The sequence below is a fragment of the Bubalus kerabau genome, chromosome 8 (assembly GCF_029407905.1).
Source record: "Bubalus kerabau isolate K-KA32 ecotype Philippines breed swamp buffalo chromosome 8, PCC_UOA_SB_1v2, whole genome shotgun sequence".
NCBI lineage: Eukaryota > Metazoa > Chordata > Mammalia > Artiodactyla > Bovidae > Bubalus > Bubalus kerabau.
The window spans coordinates 36122192-36146915 of record NC_073631.1 but is presented as its reverse complement, the minus strand read 5'-3'; the positions used below and the strand labels follow the sequence as shown (position 1 = coordinate 36146915).

Here is a 24724-nt window from a genome sequence, read left to right as displayed (position 1 = left end):
TTTGAGTGTGTTTTGGCTTTCACACTTTCTATAAGTCCTATCCTCCTGAAAGGGTAAGAGATGTAATTAAGAGGAAGTATTTTTTATGACTCTTTTACTTACTACCCCTGTTTACTAGGGTCATTTGTATTCTTTCTTAAAAACCAGGGGTCACAGAAGCAACTTTACATAGGGATTTTTCAGATTTCAGATGAATAAGACATTAAATTAGCTACATTCTTTTCTTCTCAAGAATAACATTATCAATAGCATTACTTGTTTTCTTTTAAAGGACATAAATGGAAGCAGGGGATGTGGTCCAAGGAAGAAATTGATATTTTGATGAACAATATTGAACGCTATTTGAAGGTATCTTATGGCATATTTTTTGTTTCACGAATTTTTTGATTGCCAGTTGCAAAAATACTAAAGTAGCACTTTTCAGTAATTATGTAATGGATAATTGGCTAACATCTTGTATCTTAATAATTTCAGTTGTATTATAGTATATTTATACATTTTGAATTCTCAGTTTAAAATAGCTTTATTGCTTTAGGTAACACCCCAAAGTTAAGACAGAATTTTAATAGCCTCTCAGAATCTTAAAGCCCTATCTTTTCAAGCAGCCTATAAATTAGAATTTAAGTTTATGCTGTGTAAAGCCTAAGAGATGTGTTTTCTTTGAATTTATGACATTGCACTAGTCCTTTCCCTTAAAAAATATTAGTTCTTTTTCATATTCAGGCTTATATCCTGTTTCATATTCAGGCTTAGTCATCTTCTTCATTAAAAGACTGATGAAAACAATTTTTAAAGCACTAGAGATAGAAATTGCCTTAATATATAGTGTTGGCCTTTCAAATGCCAACAGTCCATGTGGTAATTCTGAAAACATGTGAAGAATGATACAAGGCTTTGTTTGCACCATGTGAGGGATAACATATTGTGAATTACTCATGAGAACAGAGAAGGAGAAGCTTATTCTCAGGGTTAGGACAGGTACAGAAAATATTTACAAGAGTAAGGATTTGAGCTGAGTTTCAAAGAAAGGGGTAAGACTTAGGAGTAGAGTAGGGCAGAGTACATCATGAGAAACGCTGGGCTGGAGGAAGCACAAGCTGGAATCAGGATTGCCGGGAGAAATATCAATAACCTCAGATATACAGATGACACCACCCTTAGAGCAGAAAGTGAAGAAGAAAAGTGAATAAGTGATGAAAATGAAAGAGGAAAGTGAAAAAGTTGGCTTAAAGCTCAACATTCAGAAAACAAGATCATGGCATCTGATCCCATCACTTCATGGCAAATAGATGGGGCAACAGTGGTAGACTTTATTTTGGGGGGCTCCAGAATCACTGCAGATGGTGACTGCAGCCATGAAATTAAAAGACGCTTGCTCCTTGGAAGGAAAGTTATGGCCGACCTAGACAGCATATTAAAAAGCAGAGACATTACTTTGCCAACAAAGGTCCATCTTTGTCAAGGCTGTGGTTTTTCCAGTAGTCATGTATGGATGTGAGAGTTGGACTAAAAAGAAAGCTGAGTGCTAAAGAATTGATACTTTTCAACTGTGGTGTTAGAGAAGACTCTTGAGAGTCCCCTGGACTGCAAGAAGATCCAACCAGTCCATCCTAAAGGAGATCAGTCCTGAGTATTCATTGGTAGGACTGATGTTGAAGGTGAAACTCCAATACTTTGGCCACCTGATGCAAAGAGCTGATTCATTGGAAAAGACCTTGATGCTGGGAGGGATTGAGGGCAGGAGGAGAAGGGGACGGCAGAGGATGAGATGGCTGGATGGCATCACCGACTCAATGGACATGAGTTTGAGTACAAACTCCGGGAGTTGGTGATAGACAGGGAGGCCTGGTGTGCTGCAGTCCATGGGGTCGCAAAGAGTCGGACATGACTGTGGGACTGAACTGAACTGAGGGCTGGAGGGAACATTATGAATTAATGATGTGTGTTGAGGATTTAGAGTTCAAACCCAGAGTACATTAACATAACCCCTTTAACCTGAACCGAAGACAGTTGGCTGCTAGAACTTGAGCTTTGAAGTTTAATTATTCTCCTATTGTTTGATAGTTTATGTGTAATTTTTCACTATTTTAAATACATTGCTGCCTAGTACATCCACATTCTTAAGCTTAATTTTAAGCTACACTCCTTCCAAACTACACTTTATAAATTATAAAGAGAAAAAACTTTACTTCTTTATTAGGAAAGGAAGATCCTTCCCACCAAGCTAATTAATTGTTTTAAGAGAAACAGAAATTCATTGACTATTGAAATATATCCAAAAGTGTATTAAAAGTTGTCCACTGATCACACACACTTTAGTTAAAATTGGGGAAATGCTACAAGTTTAGTAACCAGTTGGTTAAAAAAACAAACAAACACACACTGAATTTGGGAAATTAAGAAGCTGATTTCTTATGTAAGAAATCAGAGTAGATGATTTCCAAGGACTCTTCCAACTTGATGGTTAAAGGGCAGCTTTATGATTAAGACCTTTTAGATGACCATTTCATTTGACCAGGTTGTGAGTAGTAAAAACTTTAAACTACAGTAGTTGAAATAGAATTGGCAAAGAAAAGACAGATAAGCAAGTAGTCTTCTGAGGAAGCCTGGTGACTGAATATTGGCTAAGAAAGCAAATGAGATGGAATAATTTAAGAGTTTTTTTAATTTTAATTGAGGATGTTTATGAGGAGGATGATAGAATTGTCAGAAGTAAGAAATGTCCAAAAAAGATACACTGATCTTGGGAAGAGATAATTTGTTTGATTTTGATTTTTGACTATGATTTTTTATTATGTGGTGCTCTTGCAAGAACATTATGGAGCTGTTTTTAAAGCAATTAATTAGATGTCATATATCCATATTTTGGGTAAAAAGATAAGATACTGTCACAAGGCACTGAGAAAAAGAAAAGTCTTTTCATCTCTCTGTACTATCATCCTGCAACACAGTGCCTTACATCTAGGTACTTGTAAATATTTAGGTTTACTCGTTTCCAGACTTGAAATTGAATAAAAGAATTTTAAAAAAGATTCTAAAATTTAGCAACTTTTTACTGTAAAGTTTAATACAGTCAAAAGAGTATACATAATGCATTTCAGTGTAATTTTACATGTTTTAAAATTTACATCAGTAGGTTTATTCTCTGGGTATTCTGTAACTGGCTTCTTTTGTTCAGTATTGTGATTTTTGAGATTCATCCCCTATTGGGTTTTTTTTTTTAATTGAAACCTGTGTTTCATCATGTGAATATATAAGTTATCCATTCCACAGTTAATGGTCATTTGGGTTCTTTTTAGTTTTTTGCTGTTAATTTGTATAATTCTGGTGGGTGTAAAAGGTATTTAATGGGTTTAAATTGTGTTTGTCTGATTATGTATTGTTATATGCTTGTTGGCCATTTGTGTTTCCTCTGAAATTCCTATTTGTGTCTTTTATCAGTTTTTTCTGTGGGGTTGTTCATCTTTATAATTTTCTTGATGTCTTATCGTATACTGGATACTAATGTTTTTTTGGTTGTGTTACAGATATCTTGTCCCAAGTTAGTGGCCTGTCTTTTCATTCTCTCTAGGTATCATTTGATGAAAAAATATTAATTTCAGTGTCAAAATTATCATCTTTTTACTTTTGTGCTTTTGTGTGCTTTTTTAAAAAATCCTCCTGTGTTTCAGGGGCATAAAGATATTCTCAGATAGTTTTGCCTTTCATGTTGTTTTTTTTTTACTGTGGTTATGAGATAGCGTTTCAGTGTTACTGGGTTGTGGTTGTTTTTGCTTTCTTTTTGTATGGATGACACTTGTTCCAGCATTATTAGGGAATGTCTGTCCTTTCCCAGTCTACAATACCCATTCTGTCTTAACTCAAACGTACACAGATGTGTTTCTAGCTTTTCTAATTTGTTCCTAGGTTCTGTTGGATACCTACACCAGCACAGCACTGTCTCAGAAGCCTCAGTATCTATCTGATGAGGCAGGTCTCTTCATCAGTGTCTTGGCTGTTCTTGGCCGTTTGCTCTCCCATTATAAATTTAGATTCAGCTTGCAAAGAATGAAAAACTGTTGCAATTTTTATTGGGATTACATTGAATCTGTATCAGTTTGAAAGGAATTAACACTTTTTTAGTATTCTGACTTCATATTGAAGAACATTTTATAGCTCTCTGTATTAGTTGGGCTTCCCTGATAGCTCAGTTGGTAAAGAATCCACCGGCAATGCAGGAGACCCCAGTTTGATTCCTGGGTCGGGAAGATCCACTGGAGAAGGGATAGGCTATTCAGCTGGTAGAGAATCTGCTTGCAGTACAGGAGACCTGGGTTCGATCCCTGAGTTGGGAAGATCCCCTTTAGAAGAGAAAGGCTACTATGCACTCCAATATTCTGGCCTGGAGAATTCAGTCCATGGGGTCACAAAGAGTCAGACACAACATTGAATCTGAATCAGTTTGAAAGGAAGTAACATCTTTTTAATATTCTGACTTCCTACTGAAGAGCATTTTATAGCTCTTTGTTTTAGTTAGTCCCTCTTTAATTTCACTTAATAGTTTTATGTTTCCTTCATAAAGGAATTGCATAATTTACTAAGATTTAGTTCTAATTTTGATGCTATTATTAGTGAACAGTTTTAAAGATTTTTATCAGCTTTGTCTAGAAATACAAATGACTTTGTTAATTTTGTAACCAGCATTCTTGCAAGTATTCTTAAATAATTTTTTCATAGATTTTTGGGTTTCTACATGTATAACATCTGTAAATGATTCTTTTCTAATCTTTATGCTTTTTGTAAAAGTGGGGTGTAGTCGGTGTACAATATTATACAAGTTTCAGGTATACATAGCGATTTACAATATTTAAGGGTTATACTCCATTTATGATTATTACAGTCTTTATGCTTTTTGAATGTTGGATTTTATGATTGCTCTTTCCATATGTGTTGAGATTTTACTTCTTTCCCTGTAAGTCTACTTGTGTAATTAATTACTACTCTTTGTGACATTAATACAAACTCATTCCTAGAGGAAGCTTACTTTTTGCATTGAGTATTAACCTTTTTATATATTACTGGGTTCAGTGTGCTAAAAGATTTTGAGGATTCAGGTGTATATTTTGATGATTGAACTTGGCCTGAAAAATCTTTTCTGAAATTCTCCTTGTCTGGTTTTGCTTTTAAGATTATGCCAGTCTAATAAAATGAGTCTAATAAAACAACTATCCTTTTTATATTTAGGATAGTTTAAAATCAGAATTATGTTTCTCCTAATTGTATAGTAGGATTTACTTGTGAAGTCATCTTGGCCTACTGTTTTCATTGTGGGAAAATTATTAATAACTGGTTAAATTTTCTTCATGATCTGTGCTTATTAGATTTTCTTTCTCTTCCTGAGTCAGTTGGTAAGTTGACTTTTTCTAGAAATTTATAAATTCTATGTAAGTTTTCAGATTTATTGCCATAAAATTTTCATGAGGTTCAATCTCTAGACTCTAGGCTCTTTTTTTAAGGTTTGTTGTTAAGTTTATCTTTTTTTGTCTTTTATTTAGTCTTGTGCATCTTTTCAAAGAAACAGTTTTTAGCATTGCTTATCTTTTCTTTTGATTATATTAATTTTGTTCTTAAGACTTCTTCCTTTTCTACTTTATTTAGATATAATTTTTTATAATTTTAAAAGTGGTTTGCAGGACTTTATTGAATTATATACAACTTATTTTTGGAATATTTAAGTATCATTATTTATTTGACTTAATAAATTAGCAATGTTATTTTTCTAAATGCCATTGGTTTTAACATTAAAAAATCTTTTAAAAAGCATAGTATATCCATATGTATTTTATCAGAAATCCCCTAAATCAAAGAAATGTACCCATTTAGGCACGCGGAATAAAAGATGCTACAGAAATCATCTTTGAGATGTCAAAAGACGAAAGAAAAGATTTCTACAGGACTATAGCATGGGGTCTGAACCGGCCTTTGTTTGCAGTTTATAGAAGAGTGCTTCGCATGTACGATGACAGAAACCATGTGGGAAAGTATGAAAACTTGTAATACTGCATGTTTTCATGTAACTTAGATGGGAAATATTTAAGGAACTATCATTTTTTAACTAAAATTATGATCAAAGCCTAATTGGAGACAGTTACAAATTACTGTTGAGTGATGTTAGTATTTTTATTCTCCAAGTACATGTTGTAAATATGGTGAAATCCCATTACAGTAAGAATGTAATTTCTCTTTTAGAAAGTAGAATCTGAAATACCTTATATAGGTTTGATTTGAGACTTAGCTCAGTTAATATTAAGACATCAAAATCTGCTTTTGAGTAAACTAGTGTTAAAATAGTATAAAAGTAGTGAAAGATTTAGGAGATGTAAAAAAAACTCTTAAATTAATTGGTAGTGTTTTTCCTATTCATTTTTATAGTATAACATTTCCTAGGGCGGTCGGTGACTTTTTTTTTAATAAAAGCAGAACAGAAAATAACTAAATTTCTGGATATAATGCATGGATTTCTGTCATAGATAATATCCAGAGGAAGCCTTCGTATCTTCAATGCAACGATAATAATGGTGTTATTGACATATTTTAAATTTCTCATTGGGAATTTTAGATGGTAGTAGTGTGGCGTATTAGATACTGCTTTTAAAAAGAACATTGCATTGGTTATGTTGAGTACTTCCTACTAAAAAAAAGTCTTGACTTTGGAGCAAGAATATATCAGTTGTCCATGCGTGGGTAGAGAAAGAAAACTTGAATTTTTTCAGTGACTTGTAAGAGTTGACCATAGATTTTCTTTTTAGCTCCAGTTTACCATGTCATCATCTTTCAGAATAGCCATGGTATTAGAGTACCTGAATCTAACTTGAAATAACACAAGTGTTAGGCAGCATAGGAGAAAATACATTTTAAATGTTAAATTTTCCTAGAGAAAATTGTTACAGTGCTAACTTTTATTAATAGCTTAAAATATGTTTTTTTAACGAAAAAAAGCATGAATTTTTATTAATCTACTTAGAAATTGATTACTTTAAAAATATTATGAATATGCCAAGTGATCAACATTTGGCTCCCTAAGTGAAATTCTGATTTACATTAAGGGCTTTTAGCATTCTTTAATTGATCTTTTAAAAATTTCTTTAAATTTCTAGATATACACCTGAAGAAATTGAAAAGCTCAAGGAGTAAGTTTGACTTTTTTTTTTTTTCCCCATTAATTCTGATAGTTGAGTTTCAATTTTATTTTTTAAATATTTTGTGTTTTCTAAAATTTTACTTTGAAAATGTCAAGTGATTATTGGTAGACTGGCATAACTTAATCCTGCTGTTAAGCAAAGTTGACCATATAAAGACCTTATCAAATCTATAGAGTAGCCATGTCCATAAATTCAGTCTTCTCTTGTTCTCCTTAGACCACTGATTGTGTCCTTAGACCACTAATAGTGGTTACAAAAGAGACTAGATGGCCATTCTTGGTAACCTGAAGACTAAATTTGGGGAACTTACATAACCAGGACCAACAGCAAGGTTGTGCTAATGGCTTAGTTTGGAATGATTTAGAGCTGGCAGATCTTTCACTGACTATCTGGACTGACTACTTTATACAGTCTTATTTTTTAGGACACATAATTTGGGGACCATAAAGTATGGGTTAACTGACTGTGTTGATCATGAAAGGAAAAAAAAAATGCTGATCCAGTTTATGATAATAAGAACTTATGAAATTTTTCAGGTGTCTGAGAAGAGCTTGTTAGGAGTACTCAAAGGGGAAAAATCTGGGGATTGCCTGGGATATTGTGTCAGTAACCTGAGGGGAAATTTGGTCTTTTTTGAACACATATCCAAGTTACTTATTTCTTCTCTGACCCAGGAAAAAGGCAATTGCTGCCTGTTTTTTTTCACCCACAGACAACTGTGGACCCCAAAAAAGGCCACACTTTCAAACTTTGGCTCTCAAAGTATTGCTGCCCACCACTTCCAAACCAGTCAAATGGGAAGAAGAAGAATGAAGAATAAATGATGAAATTAAAAGGGAGGAAACAGTTGAACCAAATGCTGATTGGCAGACTCTTGTTTTAGGCTCCGGATAAAGCATGGCAATGACTGGGCAACAATAGGGGCGGCGCTAGGAAGGAGTGCCTCTTCCGTCAAAGATCGGTGCCGACTGATGAAGGACACTTGCAACACAGGTACTGTGAGCGCCGCTGTTCTTTTGTCACCATTCAGCCCTCCTGCCCCTTCACATACTCCTTCTCTTCTATTGTGGAAAGAGCTTTACTACTCATTAAAGTTTAGACTTTTTCTTCTAGTGCCCTTTCTTTTCAACTAGACCCAACTAATCCTTTATTTTTGAGCTTTGTGTAGTAAGGTGATATTTTCATAGGGACACATCTCAGCTTCAGAGGTTTTATTTAGGTCTAGCATTGTTTCCGTTTTGTAGCCATTCAAAACTGCTCCAGGTAGGAAAAGTATTTTTGTCCTATACAGGTACTTTTAAAGCATATGTGCAGGAAGTCATTTTAAGTCCATCTGACTCTCGAACTGATGTTGGCAACAGCTTAATCCTGCTGTTAAGCAAAGTTGACCATATAAAGACCTTATCAAATCCATAGAGTAGCCATGTCCATAAATTCAGTCTTCTCTTGTTCTCCTTAGACCACTGATTGTGTCCTTAGACCACTAATAGGGGTTACAAAAGAGACTAGATGGCCATTGTTGGTAACCTGAAGACTAAATTTAGCAACAGATACCCAATTCATGTATACAAATAACTGATTGATGATACTGTTAAACCTAACCCTTTGTGACCAACAGTAGTAGTATTTAGGCTCTCACCAACTCTCACTTATCTCTCTGAACCTGTTTCCTCTGTAAAATGATGAAGGTAGAATAAATGATCTTATAGTTCCCTTTTTAGCCCTCAAATTATCTGAAGGATCCACAGCCTGTGCTCAGTCTTTGAATTAGAAATAAGTTCAGTTCTCAAGCTAGGCTTGAGCTTCCAGGGAATATATTTTTGACCTCGCCCCCTAAAGTGGAATCAGGAATGTTTCCTGCTTAACCACTCCACCAGCACTGTTACCTCTAAGGCAGTGAAAACATAAATTTCACCAACTCTTATTGTGTAGTGAATGAAGCAGAAATGGGAGCTTTAGGTTTACAGTGGAACCCCAGAGGTTCATGTAAGACATTGAGCATAGAAGCCTTTTTATGAGCATAATGGAAAAACATTATGGCATTCCCTGATTGCCAGCCTGAAGGAATGCTGTGCCTGTTACCTTTCCTTGTTATTATTTATTGTTTTGGATCAGGAATTTTGTCTTTTGACCACACCATGAGACAACAGTCTGAGTTTCCCCTTACTTTTTTGCCATGCTAAAATAGGAGAGCAGGAACTTTGTCTTGAATCTCTGGTATCCAGAACTGTGCTTAGCAGTTGAATGAATGAATCCCAGAAAGGCAAGCACATAGCCTTTTTGAAATTTGCAGCTGCTAGTAGTTCAGTTCAGTTCAGTCGCTCAGTCGTGTCTGACTCTTTGCGACCCCATGAATTGCAGCACGCCAGGCCTCCCTGTCCATCACCAACTCCCGGAGTTCACCCAGACTCACGTCCATCGAGTCAGTGATGCCATCCAGCCATCTCATCCTCTGTCGTCCCCTTCTCCTCCTGTCCCCAATCCCTCCCAGCATCAGAGTCTTCCAATGAGTCAACTCTTTGCATGAGGTGGCCAAAGTACTGGAGTTTCAGCTTACGCATCATTCCTTCCAAAGAAATCCCAGGGCTGATCTCCTTCAGAATGGACTGGTTGGATCTCCTTGCAGTCCAAGGGACTCTCAAGCGTCTTCTCCAACACCACAATTCAAAAGCATCAATTCTTCAGCATTCAGTCTTCTTCACAGTCCAACTTTCACATCCATACATGACCACAGGAAAAACCATAGCCTTGACTAGACGAACCTTTGTTGGCAAAGTAATGTCTCTGCTTTTGAATATGCTATCTAGTAGTAAGAAAAGAGAAACAGTGGAAGACATTTTTTAAAGTTTCTCCCTTTTATTTTTTTGCCCTGTTTTTCTGCTTAAGCTTTTTTAAAGAAAAAGACCAAAGGGAACATGTGATATTGTTAGTGGGTTTATGGATTCACAAAAACTGAAATAGAAATATGTGTGAATACCAGTCTCAGACTTCTGTTTTATCACAGCAGCTTGGAGTTGGGAAAGGAAATGGTATAAATCAGGTTTTTGTTTTTATTGAAATGGGTGGGAAGCCATAGGTGGTGTTCTACTTGTCCATCCTCATTCATTCCTGTAAGTAAAGGTCTCTGTTGAGCTTACTACTTCACTTCCACACAGCAGGGAATCTTTGGTGGGACAAGAAAAAAGTATGAGTTTCTTTGTCCATCAAGCCATCAATGGAATACTTCCCAGTTAGGACTCAGTATAACTTGAGAGAATATAATTCTTTCTAGCTATGTTTTAGATAGTTTTTCTTTCCTTAAAGAGTCAGTTGGTGCTTTCTATTAGGATTCTGTATTTTCATTTGTAGTACTAAGAACCTTTGTTGTTTAGTCGCCAAGCCATATCCAGCTCTTAGTGACCCCATGAACTGTAGCCTGCTAGTCTTCTCTGTCCCTGGGATTTCCCAGGCAAGAATACTGGAGTGGGTTGCCATTTTGTACTCTAGGGGATATTTCCGACCCAGGGATCAACCCCGCATCTCCTGTGTTGCAGGAAGACTCTTTACCACTGAGCCACCTGGAAGGCCACTAAGGACCTTACTGGGCTAATAACTGTATTAGTAGTTACATACAGGTTTTCCGTATGTCATTCAGAAATAATTCTGACAACTACTGCATACTTCCGATCAGTCCTTTGAAATACAGTGCTGAGTCTGATTTGCAAAATAAGAAAAAGGTAGCAGTGGCCATCTGGATGCTGTCCTTCTTTCAGGGAAGTGGACAGAAGAAGAAGAAAAGAGACTTGCAGAGGTGGTGCATGAATTGACAAGCACTGAGCCAGGTGACATAGTCACACAGGGTGTGTCTTGGGCAGCTGTGGCAGAACGAGTGGGTACTCGCTCAGAAAAGCAGTGTCGTTCTAAATGGCTCAACTACCTGAACTGGAAGCAGAGTGGAGGTACTGAGTGGACCAAGGAAGATGAAATCAATCTCATCCTCAGGTTTGTGCCCTAAATCTTCTCATGACAAAAGCTGCAGAACTGCTGTGGCTGTCTAGATTAACTGTCCTCTTTTGGTTTCCATAGATGCCTGATATCGGGAAAGCATCTTTTCCATGGAGAGCCACTGTTTAAAATCCTAACTATTTCATATCGAGCTCTTCTTTGTTTTGCGTTTGTTCCTCTTTTAGTGGATTTAGTGCTCGTGCACGGTACCATATTGAAGGCGTGGAGACTGAAGTCCTCTCTCTGTCCGCAGATCAGGTGTGGCACAGACCGCGGCAGTGCAGCTTCCCACTGTGCCCCCCCCCCCCCCCGTGCCTCAGTCCTGGCCAAAAGGGGCCATGTTGAGGGTAAGAGGGCTGTCAGTCTCCATGCCCTTCAATCTTTGGCTACTGTGCGAATAAGATAGCCCACATTCGTTATCTCCCACCTTCAAATTGGACCAAATTAGACGCTTCCATTTCATACATATCCAAAGATAGCTTTTAGGTAATAATTCTAAGCTTATTGTTTTAAATTAGTTGGTTTAAGACTCAGTGTCCAAAAATACCAGCTAGAATTTTTGTGGCTACTCCCAACTGAAAATCAAAATCCTGACAGTTAACTAGAAAACATATAGACCATTAAAACCCCAAATTTAGCTGTAGTATTTTGTGTTAATTGTGGGGTTTGGGGTTGCTGCTCAAGCACTGTTTTATCTTTTTATCATTTTCTTTTGAGTTTTATTTTTAATATAGCTTTTCCCCAGCTAGTCATCTTTATAAATAGTTCTTTTCTGAAAGCGAAAGTTGCTCAGTTGTGTCCAACTCTTTGCGACCCCATAGAATTTTGCAGGCCAGAATACTGGAGTGGGTAGCCGTTCCCTTCGGGATCTTCCCAATCCAGGGATCAAACACAGGTCTCCCACATTGCAGGATGATTTTTTACTTCAGCCTAAGCCATCAGGGAAACCCAAGCCACCTGGAATGTGTAGCCTATCCCTTCTCCAGCAGATCTTCCCGACCCAGGAATTAAACCGGGTTCTCCTGCATTGCAGGCAGATTCTTTACCAGTTGAGCTATGAGGGAAGCCCCATTCTTTTCTAAGTAATTTTATTTTACAAGTGGAAGAGCTCAGATCTAGAAAATAGCATTATATAACACACTACAAAACATTATAGAACACTATACAACTAAACCTGTCCTTATTCTGTTCTAACCTTTAGCTCTTCCCTTTCCTTCACAGTTCTGGTTCTGACCATATTTATGGTTCAGCACATTGGTAGCACCATTAATGAAAGGCTGTCACTGTGCTGCGTCTTAGCTCTTAGCTCAGGAAGCAGGCCTGCACGCCCGCAGTCCATCCTTTCCTGTACCTAACATCTCAGTGACACACCCTGCCGTTCCCTTTATTGCCGGTGCCATCACCTGTAGTCAGAGGAGGATTCTTGTGGAGAAACAAACATCTAACAGATGCTTATTTTGTAACCTGTAGGATAGCAGAGCTTGATGTAGCTGATGAAAATGACATAAACTGGGATCTGTTAGCGGAGGGATGGAGCAGTGTCCGTTCACCACAGTGGCTTCGAAGTAAATGGTGGACCATCAAAAGGCAAATTGCAAACCATAAGGATGTTTCTTTCCCAGGTAATGTATTATTTGCTCCTTAAGTCCTTACCTTATCTTAAGTACTCAAGGAATTAGCAGTTAGAAGTTCTTTGCCTCGGCTGAAGAGAGATGAATCATGGTAGATTTTACTTCAACCTCTGTCCTGTTTCTTTGGGTAACAAACTTTCCTTGAGCAGAGTTAATATGATTTGTAATTCTCAAAGCACCAAGGATGGAATTACACATATTTACACACATTCTTCTCACATAAACTGTGAAGAGGAAATAAATTTCACATGTGTTTTCACTGCATACAAAGATGTAAGAAATTACATTTAAATCAACTTTTATGAATTGAGTAATTTCTAATTAACTGCATTATTTAGAGAAATTCTATGGAGATTTATTTTGTAGAACAAAGGCTGGTGAGTTTCTAATTTCATTTATTGTATAAATCTAGAGATCTTAGGTTTGCTTAAAAGTGAAGTTTAGCTTACTTTTCCATTTCACTGTCTGCTCTGTACTTAAGCACTGAACCAGGTAGTACTGTCTTCGATTTAGGTAATCAAATTCACTCTCACTGATATAGTGTTCCAGCTTCATTTTTGCAAAGGAAAATTAAATGCTGAGGAATTTGGCTTGATGAAAATGTGATTTTTTTTTCCCTAAATACCCAGTTACAAATTTATTTTGCATTTTAAAAAGTGTAGTATAACCAGGAGAGTGAAGGAATACTAATGTAACAGGAACCCAGCATCACCTGGGATGACTGATGTAGTTTATCATGATTAGTAGAGGAGCTGGCTTTACAGGAGCTCAGGTTGTTTGCATACTGCTGTTGGGAAAAGCTCAGCTGCCACTCTGGGGTTGTAAGTTAGATGACAGCCTGCAGTGGCTAAAACAGTCAAGTGCCATTTGAGTCAGGGCAGGGGGTAGGTACACGATTCATTACTGAATAAAAATAAGCTAGTTAGTTTTCTTCCCAAATAAGAATTTTATCAAGAAGCCCTAAGACATAGAAAATGTTGTATTTCCATGTTCCTTACAATGGCTATTAATGTGGCTTTGATGGCAGAACAATATTCGGTTGTGAATTTTTTAAAAAATCTGTTTTGATAACGTTTCCAAAAATTTCCAGACAGGTTGTGGTTTTTAAATATTTTTATTATTATTTTGGTAGGATGTCATCCTATATACAATTATTTATTCCAAATACTTTCCCTCCTTACCCCCCACCTCCCTTGCTGCTTAGATGGTGGTCTGTCGGAGAATCAATGTTCTTTTTGTCTACCCATCTCCCTTCAGTCTTGATAAAAGGTCTTAAACAGTTACATGAAAATCAAAAAAACAACCCAACGCTTTTGGAGAATAAATCAGGACCTGGAGTTCCAAACAGTAATTCCAATTCCAGTGTACAGCATGTTCAGATCAGAGTTGCCCGCTTGGAAGACAATGGTGCCATCTCTCCAAGCCCCATGACAGCCCTACAGATTCCCGTCCAGATCACCCACGTCTGTAAGTAACCTCAGGACTCCTTGCTATTTGACCTGTGCGATTTAGTGAATGGCTCTGACACCTTTCAGTCTTCTAGAATTTTGACAGAAATTTATCCAAGTTGACGAATTAAAGGAGATCTAAGGCATTTTATGTTTATTAGCTTGATAAATATTTGCAAAGGATGAATGTGTAACACGAAAGACTGATAACCAACTGCCCAGCCATTATAAACCATTTTAAATCATCTTACTTTCTAGATGTTATAAAGAATTAATGGTTAATAGAAAACTACTTAAAATACTGTCAGTAAAGTAGTGCTCAAAATTCTCCAAGCCAGGCTTCAGCAATATGTGAAGCGTGAACTTCCAAATGTTAAAGCTGGTTTTAGAAAAGGCAGAGGAACCACAGAGACCAAATTGCCAACATCCGCTGGATCATGGAAAAAGCAAGACAGTTCCAGAAAAACATCTATTCCTGCTTTATTGACTATGCCAAAGCCTTTGTGTGGATCACAGTAAACTCTGGAAAATTCTTCAAGAGATGGGAATACCAGACCACCTGACCTGCCTCTTGAGAAACCTGTATGCAGGTCAAGAAGCAACAGTTAGAACTGGACGTGGGCTGGGCACGCAGTGGACGGTCTGAAACGTAAAGCACAGCTTTCACTGGGGCTTCGCAGCTCCGGAGCCCAGGATGGGTTCCTCACGACCCTCCTCCACCGCAACCAAAACTAAGGCACCAGATGACTTAGTGGCTCCTCCACTGGAGAAGGAAATGGCAACCCACTCCAGTGTTCTTGCCTGGAGAATCCCAGGGATGGGGGAGCCTGGTGGGCTGCTGTCTATGGGGTCGCACAGAGTCGGACACGACTGAAGTGACTTAGCAGTAGCAGTTGTGAAGAAACCACACATCTATTATGGACGTTTGGAAGAGAAGGAGAGGGAGCATCTGGCCAAAGGAGAATCTGGGCTTTTGGGAAAAAAAGGACTCAAAGCAGGAAACATTAACATAACCTCTGGAGAAGTATTTGAAATTGAAGAGCACATCAGTGAGAGACAGGCTAAAGTGTTAGCAGAGTTTGAGAGAAGGAAGCGAGCCCGGCAAATCAACGTTTCCACAGATGACTCAGAGGTCAAGGCTTGCCTTAGAGCTTTGGGGGAACCCATCACACTCTTTGGAGAAGGTCCTGCTGAAAGAAGAAAAAGGTTAAGAAATATCCTCTCAGTGGTCAGTACCAATGCCTTAAAAAAGACCAAAAAAGATGATGAGAAATCAAAGAAGTTCAAAGAAGAGTATCAGCAGACCTGGTACCATGAAGGACCAAACAGCCTGAAGGTTGCTAGACTGTGGATTGCTAATTATTCACTGCCCAGGGCAATGAAATGCTTAAAAGAGGCCCATCTTCATAAAGAGATTCCTGAGACAACTAGAACCTCCCAGATGCAAGAGCTGCACAAATCTCTCTGATCTTTGAATAATTTCTGTGGTCAGATTGGGGATGATCGGCCTATCTCCTACTGTCACTTTAGTCCCATTCCAAAATGCTGACCACAGCTTGTTTGAGTGGGCTTTGCAAGCTCTGGTCTGTTCCCAATTGCAACCTCCTTAACAGTCTTTGAGGCCATAACACAAACGTGGGAGCGATCGTATTCCATCCCAAATCCACAGTCTCCTTGGACCAAAAAGACATCAATCTGGCCTCTTGTGCTGCTCACGGTTCTGTGAAGCCGTGGAGCCTTGACAGTGATGAACGGTGGCAGATATTGAAGGCCACACAATGCATGTGGCCCATGTAATGTGGCATCCATCAGGACGTTTCTTAGGTACCACCTGCTATGACCCATCATGGCGCTTATGGGATTTGGAAGCTCAAGAGGAGATCCTGCATTAGGAGGGCCACAGCATGGGTGTGTATGACATTGCCTTCCATCAAGATGGCTCTTTGGCTGGCACTGGGAGACTGGATGCATTTGGCCAAGTTTGGGACCTGCGCACAGGACGTATCATGTTCCTAGAAGGTCACCTGAAGGAAGTCTATGGAATAAGTTTCTCCCCCAATGGCTACCACATTGCAGCTGGCAGTGGCGACACCTGCAAAGTGTGGGGCCTTCGACAGAGACGTTGTGTCTATACCAGTCCTGCCCATCAGAACTCAGTGACAGGTGTCAAGTTTGAGCCTATCCATGGGAATTTCTTGCTCACTGGTGCCTATGATAACACAGCCAAGGTCTGGACTCACCCAGGCTGGTCCCCTCTGAAGACTCTGGCTGGCCACAAGGGCAAAGTGACGGGCCTAGACATTTCTTCCGCTGGGCAGCTCATAGCCACTTGCTCCTATGACAGGACCTTCAAGCTCTGGATGGCTGAACAGGCAGGACCATGGAAGGAAGGACTCAAGCCTCACTCTCCCTTTAGAGCCATTTTCAAAAGAAAGGAACTGATATGTTTTGTTCTGTCATGTATTCTGCCAATTACCATGTGTATAGATCCTCAAAAGAATTGAATTTCTGGCTCAGCTCCCACTTCAGGCAAGCAGCCGAATCCCTGGGTGTTGGTCAACCCCTTCCATGGTTGAAAAATTTTAGTTTTCATCTTCAAGCCCCTCCATGAACTTTATAGACATTGTTTTTATTAATCTTTTGTTTGAATGCCCTCTTGCTTCCCTCAAAGCACTCAGGATTTTTACATCTTGAAACCTGGCTTTCCATTACATGGTACGTGTTTCAGAACTCCATGTGACCCAGAGAGAAAGATGGCCGTGCTCTATGCAGGAAGCCCTCAAGTAGAGAAGCACATCTCACTGTGCGCTAGCTGAACAGTACCTGACAGAGCGAGAGCCCTGAGAACAGAAGGCGAAGACGTGGACCACAGCTGTGTCCTGGGTGACGCAGTAGACGTTTTACCTCATCCTGTTGAGTTCACTTGGAATGCTAACTGCATCTGGAAGTTCAGAACTGAGCATCTGCCTCTTCAGAAAATGTCTTCCATTTTTGCTTTGAAGTCTGGCATCCTTTGTGTTACCCCAAAGCTAGGCCATTGTGTCAAGATTCAATGAAATTTTTAGAAAGCAAAAAAAAAAAAAAGAACTGGACGTAGAACAACAGACTGATTCCAAATAGGAAAAGGAGTACGTCAAGGCTATATATGGTCACCCTGCTTATTTAACTTACATGCAGTACATCATGAGAAACACTGGGCTGGAAGAAGCACAAGCTGGAATCAAGATTGCCGGGAGAAATATTAATAGCCTCAGATATGCAGATGACACCACCCTTATGGCAGAAAGTGAAGAGGAACTCAAAAGCCTCTTGATGAAAGTAAAAGAGGAGAGTGAAAAAGTTGGCCTAAAGCTCAACATTCAGAAAACTAAGATCATGGCATCTGGTCCCATCACTTCATGGGAAATAGATGGGGAAACAGGGGAAACCATGTCAGACTTTATTTTGGGGGCTCCAAAATCACTGCAGATGGTGACTGCAGCCATGAAATTAAAAGATGCTTACTCCTTGGAAGGAAAGTTATGACCAACCTAGATAGCATATTGAAAAGCAGAGACATTACTTTGCCAGCAAAGGTTCATCTAGTCAAGGGGATGGTTTTTCCAGTGGTCATGTATGCATGTGAGAGTTGGACTGTGCAGAAAGCTGAGTGCCAAAGAATTGATGCTTTTGAACTGTGGTGTTGGAGAAGACTCTTGAGAGTCCCTTGGACTGCAAGGAGGTCCAACCAGTCTATCCTCAAGGAGATCAGTCCTGGGTGATCATTGGAAGGACTGATGCTAAAGCTGAAACTCCAATACTTTGGCCACCTCACGCAAAGAGTTGACTCATTGGAAAAGACCCTGATGCTGGAAGGGATTGGGGGCAGGAGAAGGGGACAACAAAGGATGAGATGGCTGGATGGCATCACCGATTCAATGGACATGAGTTTGAGTGAATTCCGGGAATTGGTGATGGACAGGGAGGCCTGGCGTGCTGCGATTGATGGGGTCGCAAGGAGTCGGACATGACTGAGCAACTGAACTGAACTGAACTGAAGCAAGGACATAGAGTCTCTACGATGGCACATCATTTGTAGTAATTCTCCAGAAGACATACAAATGAGGAATGGATTTGAGGTAAAATGTAGAAGAAATGGGTTTTGGTGAGGTCAAAAAAGATTCTCTTAAGGGAGTAAAGACCCAGTTTCCTACAGGGATTGTTTTGTTTACCTCTCTGGTGTCAACAGAGAGGCTTCCCTGGTGGCTCAGCTGGTGAAGAATCTGCCTGCGATGCGGGAGACCTGGGTTTGATTCCTGGGTTGGGAAGATCCCCTGGAGAAGGGAATGGCTACCCACTCCAGTACTCTGGCCTGGAGAATTCGATGGACCGAGGAGCCTGGCAGGCTACAGTCATGGGGTCACAAAGGGTAGGACACAACTGACTTTCAACTTTCTCTTTTCCTTAGCCTCTGACATCTTCTTGTGCTTAATGAGATGAGAACCCAGTGAGTTATAGGGAGAGAAATTTATTTTCTAAGATCTAAGCCAAATTGATCTACCTTTCTTTCTATTATAAAGGGACAGAAAATGAAAGAATGAGGATAAAAATCTCAGAACCATATTATTTTTTCATTTTTATCTCCCTTTTTCCCCCTACACAATGTTATTTGCCTATGGAAAGGCCATTGCTAAGAGTTTTTCAATCACTGGGTGTTATTCTCAGTCTGGGGATTATTGGCATTTTGAGTGGGACAGTTCTCTGTTGGCAGGATGTCCTCCTTCCTACACACTGCAAGATGTGTAGGGTCCCCTGACGTCAGCCATTAAATGCCAACAGTGCTTTCCAGTCAGTATGACATACAGGCAACTTACATGTTTTCATATGTACTCTATGGTCCCATTTGAGAATCTCTGGACCACTTAATTGGCATTAATTAACACTGTATTTCTGGGAATTCCATGGCAAGATGTTTAAATTAATTATGTTTATTAAAGTTCTAATTTAAATGTGCATATTAGCTTTAGCTTTCTACCAGTATAGTAAAACATGAAGAATTTATTTCCTTTAACCCTGCTTGTTTTATTTTATAGTCTTGAGAATTGCAAAGCAACTGAAATTACTAATCCACCATAAATATGAGAGATTCTGTTGGCTAAAAATTATTTATGCATAGAGAAAGTTATAATTTTCCTTGGCTACTAGGTTGATGATACTTAGCGGGAAAATAGCAAACATTTTATAAATGGTGCCTTAATATTCATTTCACAGCATACTTTTTTAAGTATTAGAATAATTTTATTTCATCCAGTAAGAAATACGGGTAAGAGTTTTACAAGACACCCATTATTCTTGGCATTTGAGCTAAAATCTCATGATTGTTTCTTTCTTTATTAGAGGTCAGGGATGCAGACTATTTAGGGCCAGAACAGTACATATATGTTAGGCTTTGCAGGCCAAGGCCAGATAGATCTCTATGGAATTTTCTATTTTTGTTTTTACACAATCCTCTAAAAATGTAAAAACCATTCTTAGCCTTGAGCCACATTTGTCCACAGCCATAATTTGCTTACCTTTGATTTAGGTTATTTATCTGAAATCAAATTATTCTAAGTATGATCTTAAAAATCCATGAACTAGTAAGAAAACAAATTAAGTGCATTTCTCTTAAACTGAGAAGTATTATAGTCAGAATGTAATAAACAATATATGTTATACATTAGAAGTCAATTTCAAATCATTTTCCACATGGATGTACCTACAAGTGGGACTCAAAGCACCAAAAGAGCTCACATTTCTTCTAGCTTGCTGTAGTTCTGTATAACCTTGCAGACACGATCTAGTCTGAGCTTCAGTTGACACACCTGTCTGATCTCTAAAGTGCTGTTCATTCACCCAGTACAGTCATCTGAAACAATACTGTATGTATTTCATGTTTTTGATCCTTACAACTACTGTATGAGATAAAGAGGGCAAGTAAAGTCTCTGAACATTAGTTTGGATTAAAGTAATTTACTTGCCTGGATTTACACTGCCAGAAGTGATGTCACTAGAACTAAACCTAGTATTCTCGGACATCTCTATATTCCGGACATCTATACCATCTTACCAAAAGATACAGGAACACTTAGCATTTTATCAAGTTCCTGTATCTTTGCAGGTTAGCCTTAGTGTACTCCTCTTTCTTACGAACATTAGAAATATCTTATGATCTGTGCCAGGGTTAGCAAATTTTGTCTCTGTCATAGCTACTCAACTGCCCTTGTAGTGCAAAAGCAACTACAGAAAATACATAACCAAGTGGGCCTGACTGTGCTCCTGTAACACTTCATCTGTGAACACTGGTAGTGTGCTGGATCTGGCCGTGAGCCATGGTTTGCTGACCCTTACCTGTGCCATCCCAGAGAGATCCATTAGATTTCTTATCTCTTAGTAAATGATTGTGGGTTTCCAGGCCAATTATTTGATATGAAATTGCCCTCCTAATTAATTGAATATACTAAGGAAATTGAAATTTAAAAAGTGTTTTATTGTCCTTGTTCTTACCACAGCTTCAGCAGACTCCGCTGCTGCTACTGTTGACTCGGAAACAATAACACTAAACAGTGGAACACTACAGACATTTGAGATTCTTCCCGTGAGTAACTACTTTAAAAAGCCATATGATGTATAAGATCAGTTGGTATCGGTTTTAGAAATATTACATAAGCAAATGAAATATAAAAATTAACCTGATTGTCAATAAGTGTAACTATATCCATGATTTTGGAAGCCACATGGTTAGAAGACAACATAAATCAGACTTCTACTTTTTATAATTAATTTTAGTCTTTCTTTTTCAATCTGATATAAACTAATAACATCTTTTCCTTATATAGATGAAAATGACAATACTAACATGTAGGGTACATGCTACATATTTTTATCGAGTTATAAACAAGTTCATATTGGTTGAGGAAAAGTTTATGGAATGAATTATTTTACAGAGTAACACTGCACTAGCCATTGAGGATACAGGATTTAAAAGTCCTGGTCATAAATGATGTAGCCTCTTAGGCAAAGAATCTTGCAGTCCCTTAAAAGGTTAAACATATAGTTACCATATGACCCACCAATTCTAATCCCAGGTATACCTAAGAGAAATGAAAACATTATGTCCATGTACATGAATGTTCATAACTAAAAAGTAGAAATAATCCAAATGTCCATCCACTGATAAATGGGTAAATAAAATGTGCTATAGACATACAGATGATTATTTGGCAGTAAAAAATATGCTACCATAAGGATGAACCTTGAACCTTATGCAAAGTGAAAGAAATGGGACACAAAATATATAGTTCAGGGCTCCCATTTGATACGTCAAAACTAGGCAAACCTGTAGAGACAGAACATAGATTAGATGTTAACTATGCTAAGAGATGGGATATGTGTGCTAATTTAAATGTAATTTCTTGGTGGGGGGGGGTGAAAATTTAAAAACAGCCCCAGTTCTTTGCCTGATTTCTAAAATAGGTAAACCCAAAATTATTGGCTCCGTTTTCGTGAAGAAAATATTTTATTTAAATTATGTCAAGATTTCTTTGCTGTGAAAAATATAAGGAGTATTAGTGCATGAGTTTATTTATATCCTATACACAGCCAAATCTCATAATGGCCCACAGAGCAAAAGATTCTCTTTCGGAACTTCTACTAGGCTGCTTGCTTAATCTAAGCCTCGGTTTCCTAATTCAGCGGTCTCCAAAATAGAGTTGTAAAAGAAAGCCATTTGTCACAGGTACAAAACAGAAATTTGTTTTACCTTTTTTTGCCACCTTCCCCCTGGCCAAATAAATAATGTATACACATATATTTGAGGTACGTGTTCAGGTTTTAACTTACGAGGTCACATTCAAAGATTTAGAGACTTCTATCCTAATTTATTAATAAAGCATAATAGTGCCTCAGCTCTGAAAATGTATAAGCATTAAATGTATTTAAGTATATTAAAATATGCATATATGATATACATGTACATATAAAGTATTTACTATACCACCTGATGATATGTGAGGAATAAATACAACCTTTAGAAAAAGTCAGCTTTCACTTTTATGAAGAGGGAGAGAGAGAAGTGAGTTAATCCCCTGTGTGTGCCAGGCACCATCACAATCATTTCTAATCCTCAACAAACCTTTCTGTGAGCAGTAGTTATTATCCCTGCTTTCGTGTTTAAGAAACCTAGATTCAGTGAGTCAGGAGCCAGTAGAGCTGCTGTGAAGGAAGTCCACAAGACTGCGTCAGACTAGAGACCAGGATTTAGGACCTTCACCTCCAGCTCGAGGTGCACATGCTCTTCCTTCAGAGTTTTAGGGTAAACCAAACTCACATTACCGTGGAGAAGCTTATGGTTGTGAAACGTGTGTTGCTGTTTGGTAGTTTTGTTACACTTCCATAAAACATCTCAATATACTATCAGTTAAGCAGTTTTCAATTAGGAATTTTTTTCTTTCAGCAGAAGACTAATTGCTATTTCTGTACATTTTCTCCTAACATAAAAATTTTCTAAAATTATACTATGAAAAAAAATCTATTCAAGTAAGTAAACACTGCCATAGTGCCTTTTCAAAGATGTGAAGGTTTTTAAGTGGGAGACTGCTAGGTTGTATGTGCTACAGAGAAAGGATAAAGAGGGTGTGCTGGGTTACTGTGCTGGAAACAGTGGTTTATGAGGCAGTGTCTTGGACTGAAATTGAGCTGAAACCAGACCATAGACACACAGGGCGTGAAGAGTAGAATCCAGGCCTTGCCTCTCTGTTAAACCTGCAGGCTGAGAAACGACTTACAACACATAAATAGTCCAGAATACTATGCTTTTTATTATTTGCACCCTCATGATTGGGATCAAGTACATTTGTGGCTAGTGAAGTCCCCATTTTGGATGTAAAGCTAGACGTAGTGAGCACTAAGTCTGCTTACTGAATGGTATGATGCACCTGTGTTGACCTTATTTTTCTTTTTCCTTTAGTCTTTCCATTTACAGCCCACTGGCACTCCAGGCACCTACCTGCTTCAGACAAGCTCAAGCCAAGGCCTTCCCCTCACTCTGACTGCTAGTCCCACAGTCACCCTGGCAGCTGCTGCTCCTGCTTCTCCCGAACAGATCATTGTTCATGCTTTATCTGTATGTCATCTTACATAAATTGCTTGATTTTTCTAATTTCTGTAGAAAAGACTAGCTAAACTGACAAGTGTCACCAGAGATAGAACTCATACCTTGGGGGAGGAGGGAGATAAATTTCGAGCTCCAAGACCTCAGGACCTGTTAGGGACCAGAATTAGTTGATACATAATATTAAGAGCCAATACTACTGTAAATCCATAGATTTAAACTATTCTACCACTGTTGTCCCAGGAGCATGTTTTACACCTTCACTGGGGTACTTCCCTCATTCCTGTACATGAGATGGACGTACATTAGGGGAAAGGGGCTCTTAGGAGCACAGGGGCCCAGGTAGGTCAAGAAACAGGAATTCTAGAGGAACATGGTAAGAACACTGCAGATCCAGAGGTGAGACGCATGGAGGGGACACCAGGGTACCACGTGTAAATGTCATTTGTTGTCTGTAACTTTAGGCTGGTATGTACTTTTTCATCTTGCCACTGATTGTTTTTGTTAACATTCTATAGCCAGACCATTTGTTGAACACAAGTGACGTCACAGTGCAGTGTCACGGACCAAGAGTCATCATTCAGACAGTTGCCACAGAGGACATCGCCTCTTCCATATCCCAAGCAGAACTGACAGTGGATAGTGATATTCACTCATCTGATTTTCCTGAGCCTCCAGATGCCCTAGAAGCAGACACTTTCCCAGACGAAATTCATCAGCCTAAGATTACAGTAGAGCCGCCATTTAATGATGCTCATATATCCAAATTCAGTGACCAAAATAGCACAGAACTGATGAATAGTATTATGGTCAGAACAGAAGAAGAAATATCTGTCACCCACCTTAAACAAGAGGACGAACCCTCCCCATTAGCCCGGGCTTATGTTACTGAAGTAAGTTGCACTTAAACAGCCTTAAGCCTCAAACCTGCAGTTTGGGAAAAGCCTAGAGCAGGACCTGTCACTGAATTGGTTCTTTTAAATTATTTTTTTGCTAGTATGTAAAACTTCCGAGTGTGAGGTTATTATTATTATTTTTGTCTGTTTAAGACCTTAACTTTGATTTCTTTATATTCTAACTTTAAAGTAGGATAGTATTTGAAAGTCCTTTCAAGCCTAAATGTGTTTGGGGACTTAAGGGAAACAAGGAATGTGAAACAGAATCTTTTTTTGTTTGTTTGTTATTACTTAGGATTTAGGGTCTCCTACCATAGAAGAGCAAGTTCATCAAACAACAATTGATGATGAAACGATACTTATTGTTCCTTCACCACATGGCTTTATCCAGACATCTGATGTTATAGATACTGAATCCGTCTTGCCTTTGACAACACTAACAGGTACTGGAACT

General features: G+C 38.5%; 1 protein-coding gene and 1 pseudogene across 5 annotated transcripts in view; both read left to right on the top strand.

Annotated features, from left to right (window-relative positions):
- The window catches only part of DMTF1 (cyclin D binding myb like transcription factor 1), a 49782-nt gene that overhangs the window by 23628 nt on the left and 1430 nt on the right, over positions 1–24724 (top strand). For 3 of the 5 annotated variants that reach the window (XM_055590054.1, XM_055590055.1, XM_055590058.1), the window contains 11 exons: positions 272–348; positions 5863–6020; positions 7137–7169; positions 8065–8174; positions 10934–11162; positions 12636–12787; positions 14054–14263; positions 20775–20860; positions 23231–23386; positions 23893–24267; positions 24566–24713. In XM_055590054.1, the coding sequence (XP_055446029.1) occupies positions 272–348; positions 5863–6020; positions 7137–7169; positions 8065–8174; positions 10934–11162; positions 12636–12787; positions 14054–14263; positions 20775–20860; positions 23231–23386; positions 23893–24267; positions 24566–24713 (1734 nt within the window). The remainder of the gene's footprint in view (positions 1–271; positions 349–5862; positions 6021–7136; positions 7170–8064; positions 8175–10933; positions 11163–12635; positions 12788–14053; positions 14264–20774; positions 20861–23230; positions 23387–23892; positions 24268–24565; positions 24714–24724) is intronic. The other 2 variants (XM_055590056.1, XM_055590057.1) reach the window with 2 other exon arrangements.
- LOC129659041 (U4/U6 small nuclear ribonucleoprotein Prp4-like) lies at positions 15128–20727 on the top strand (annotated as a pseudogene).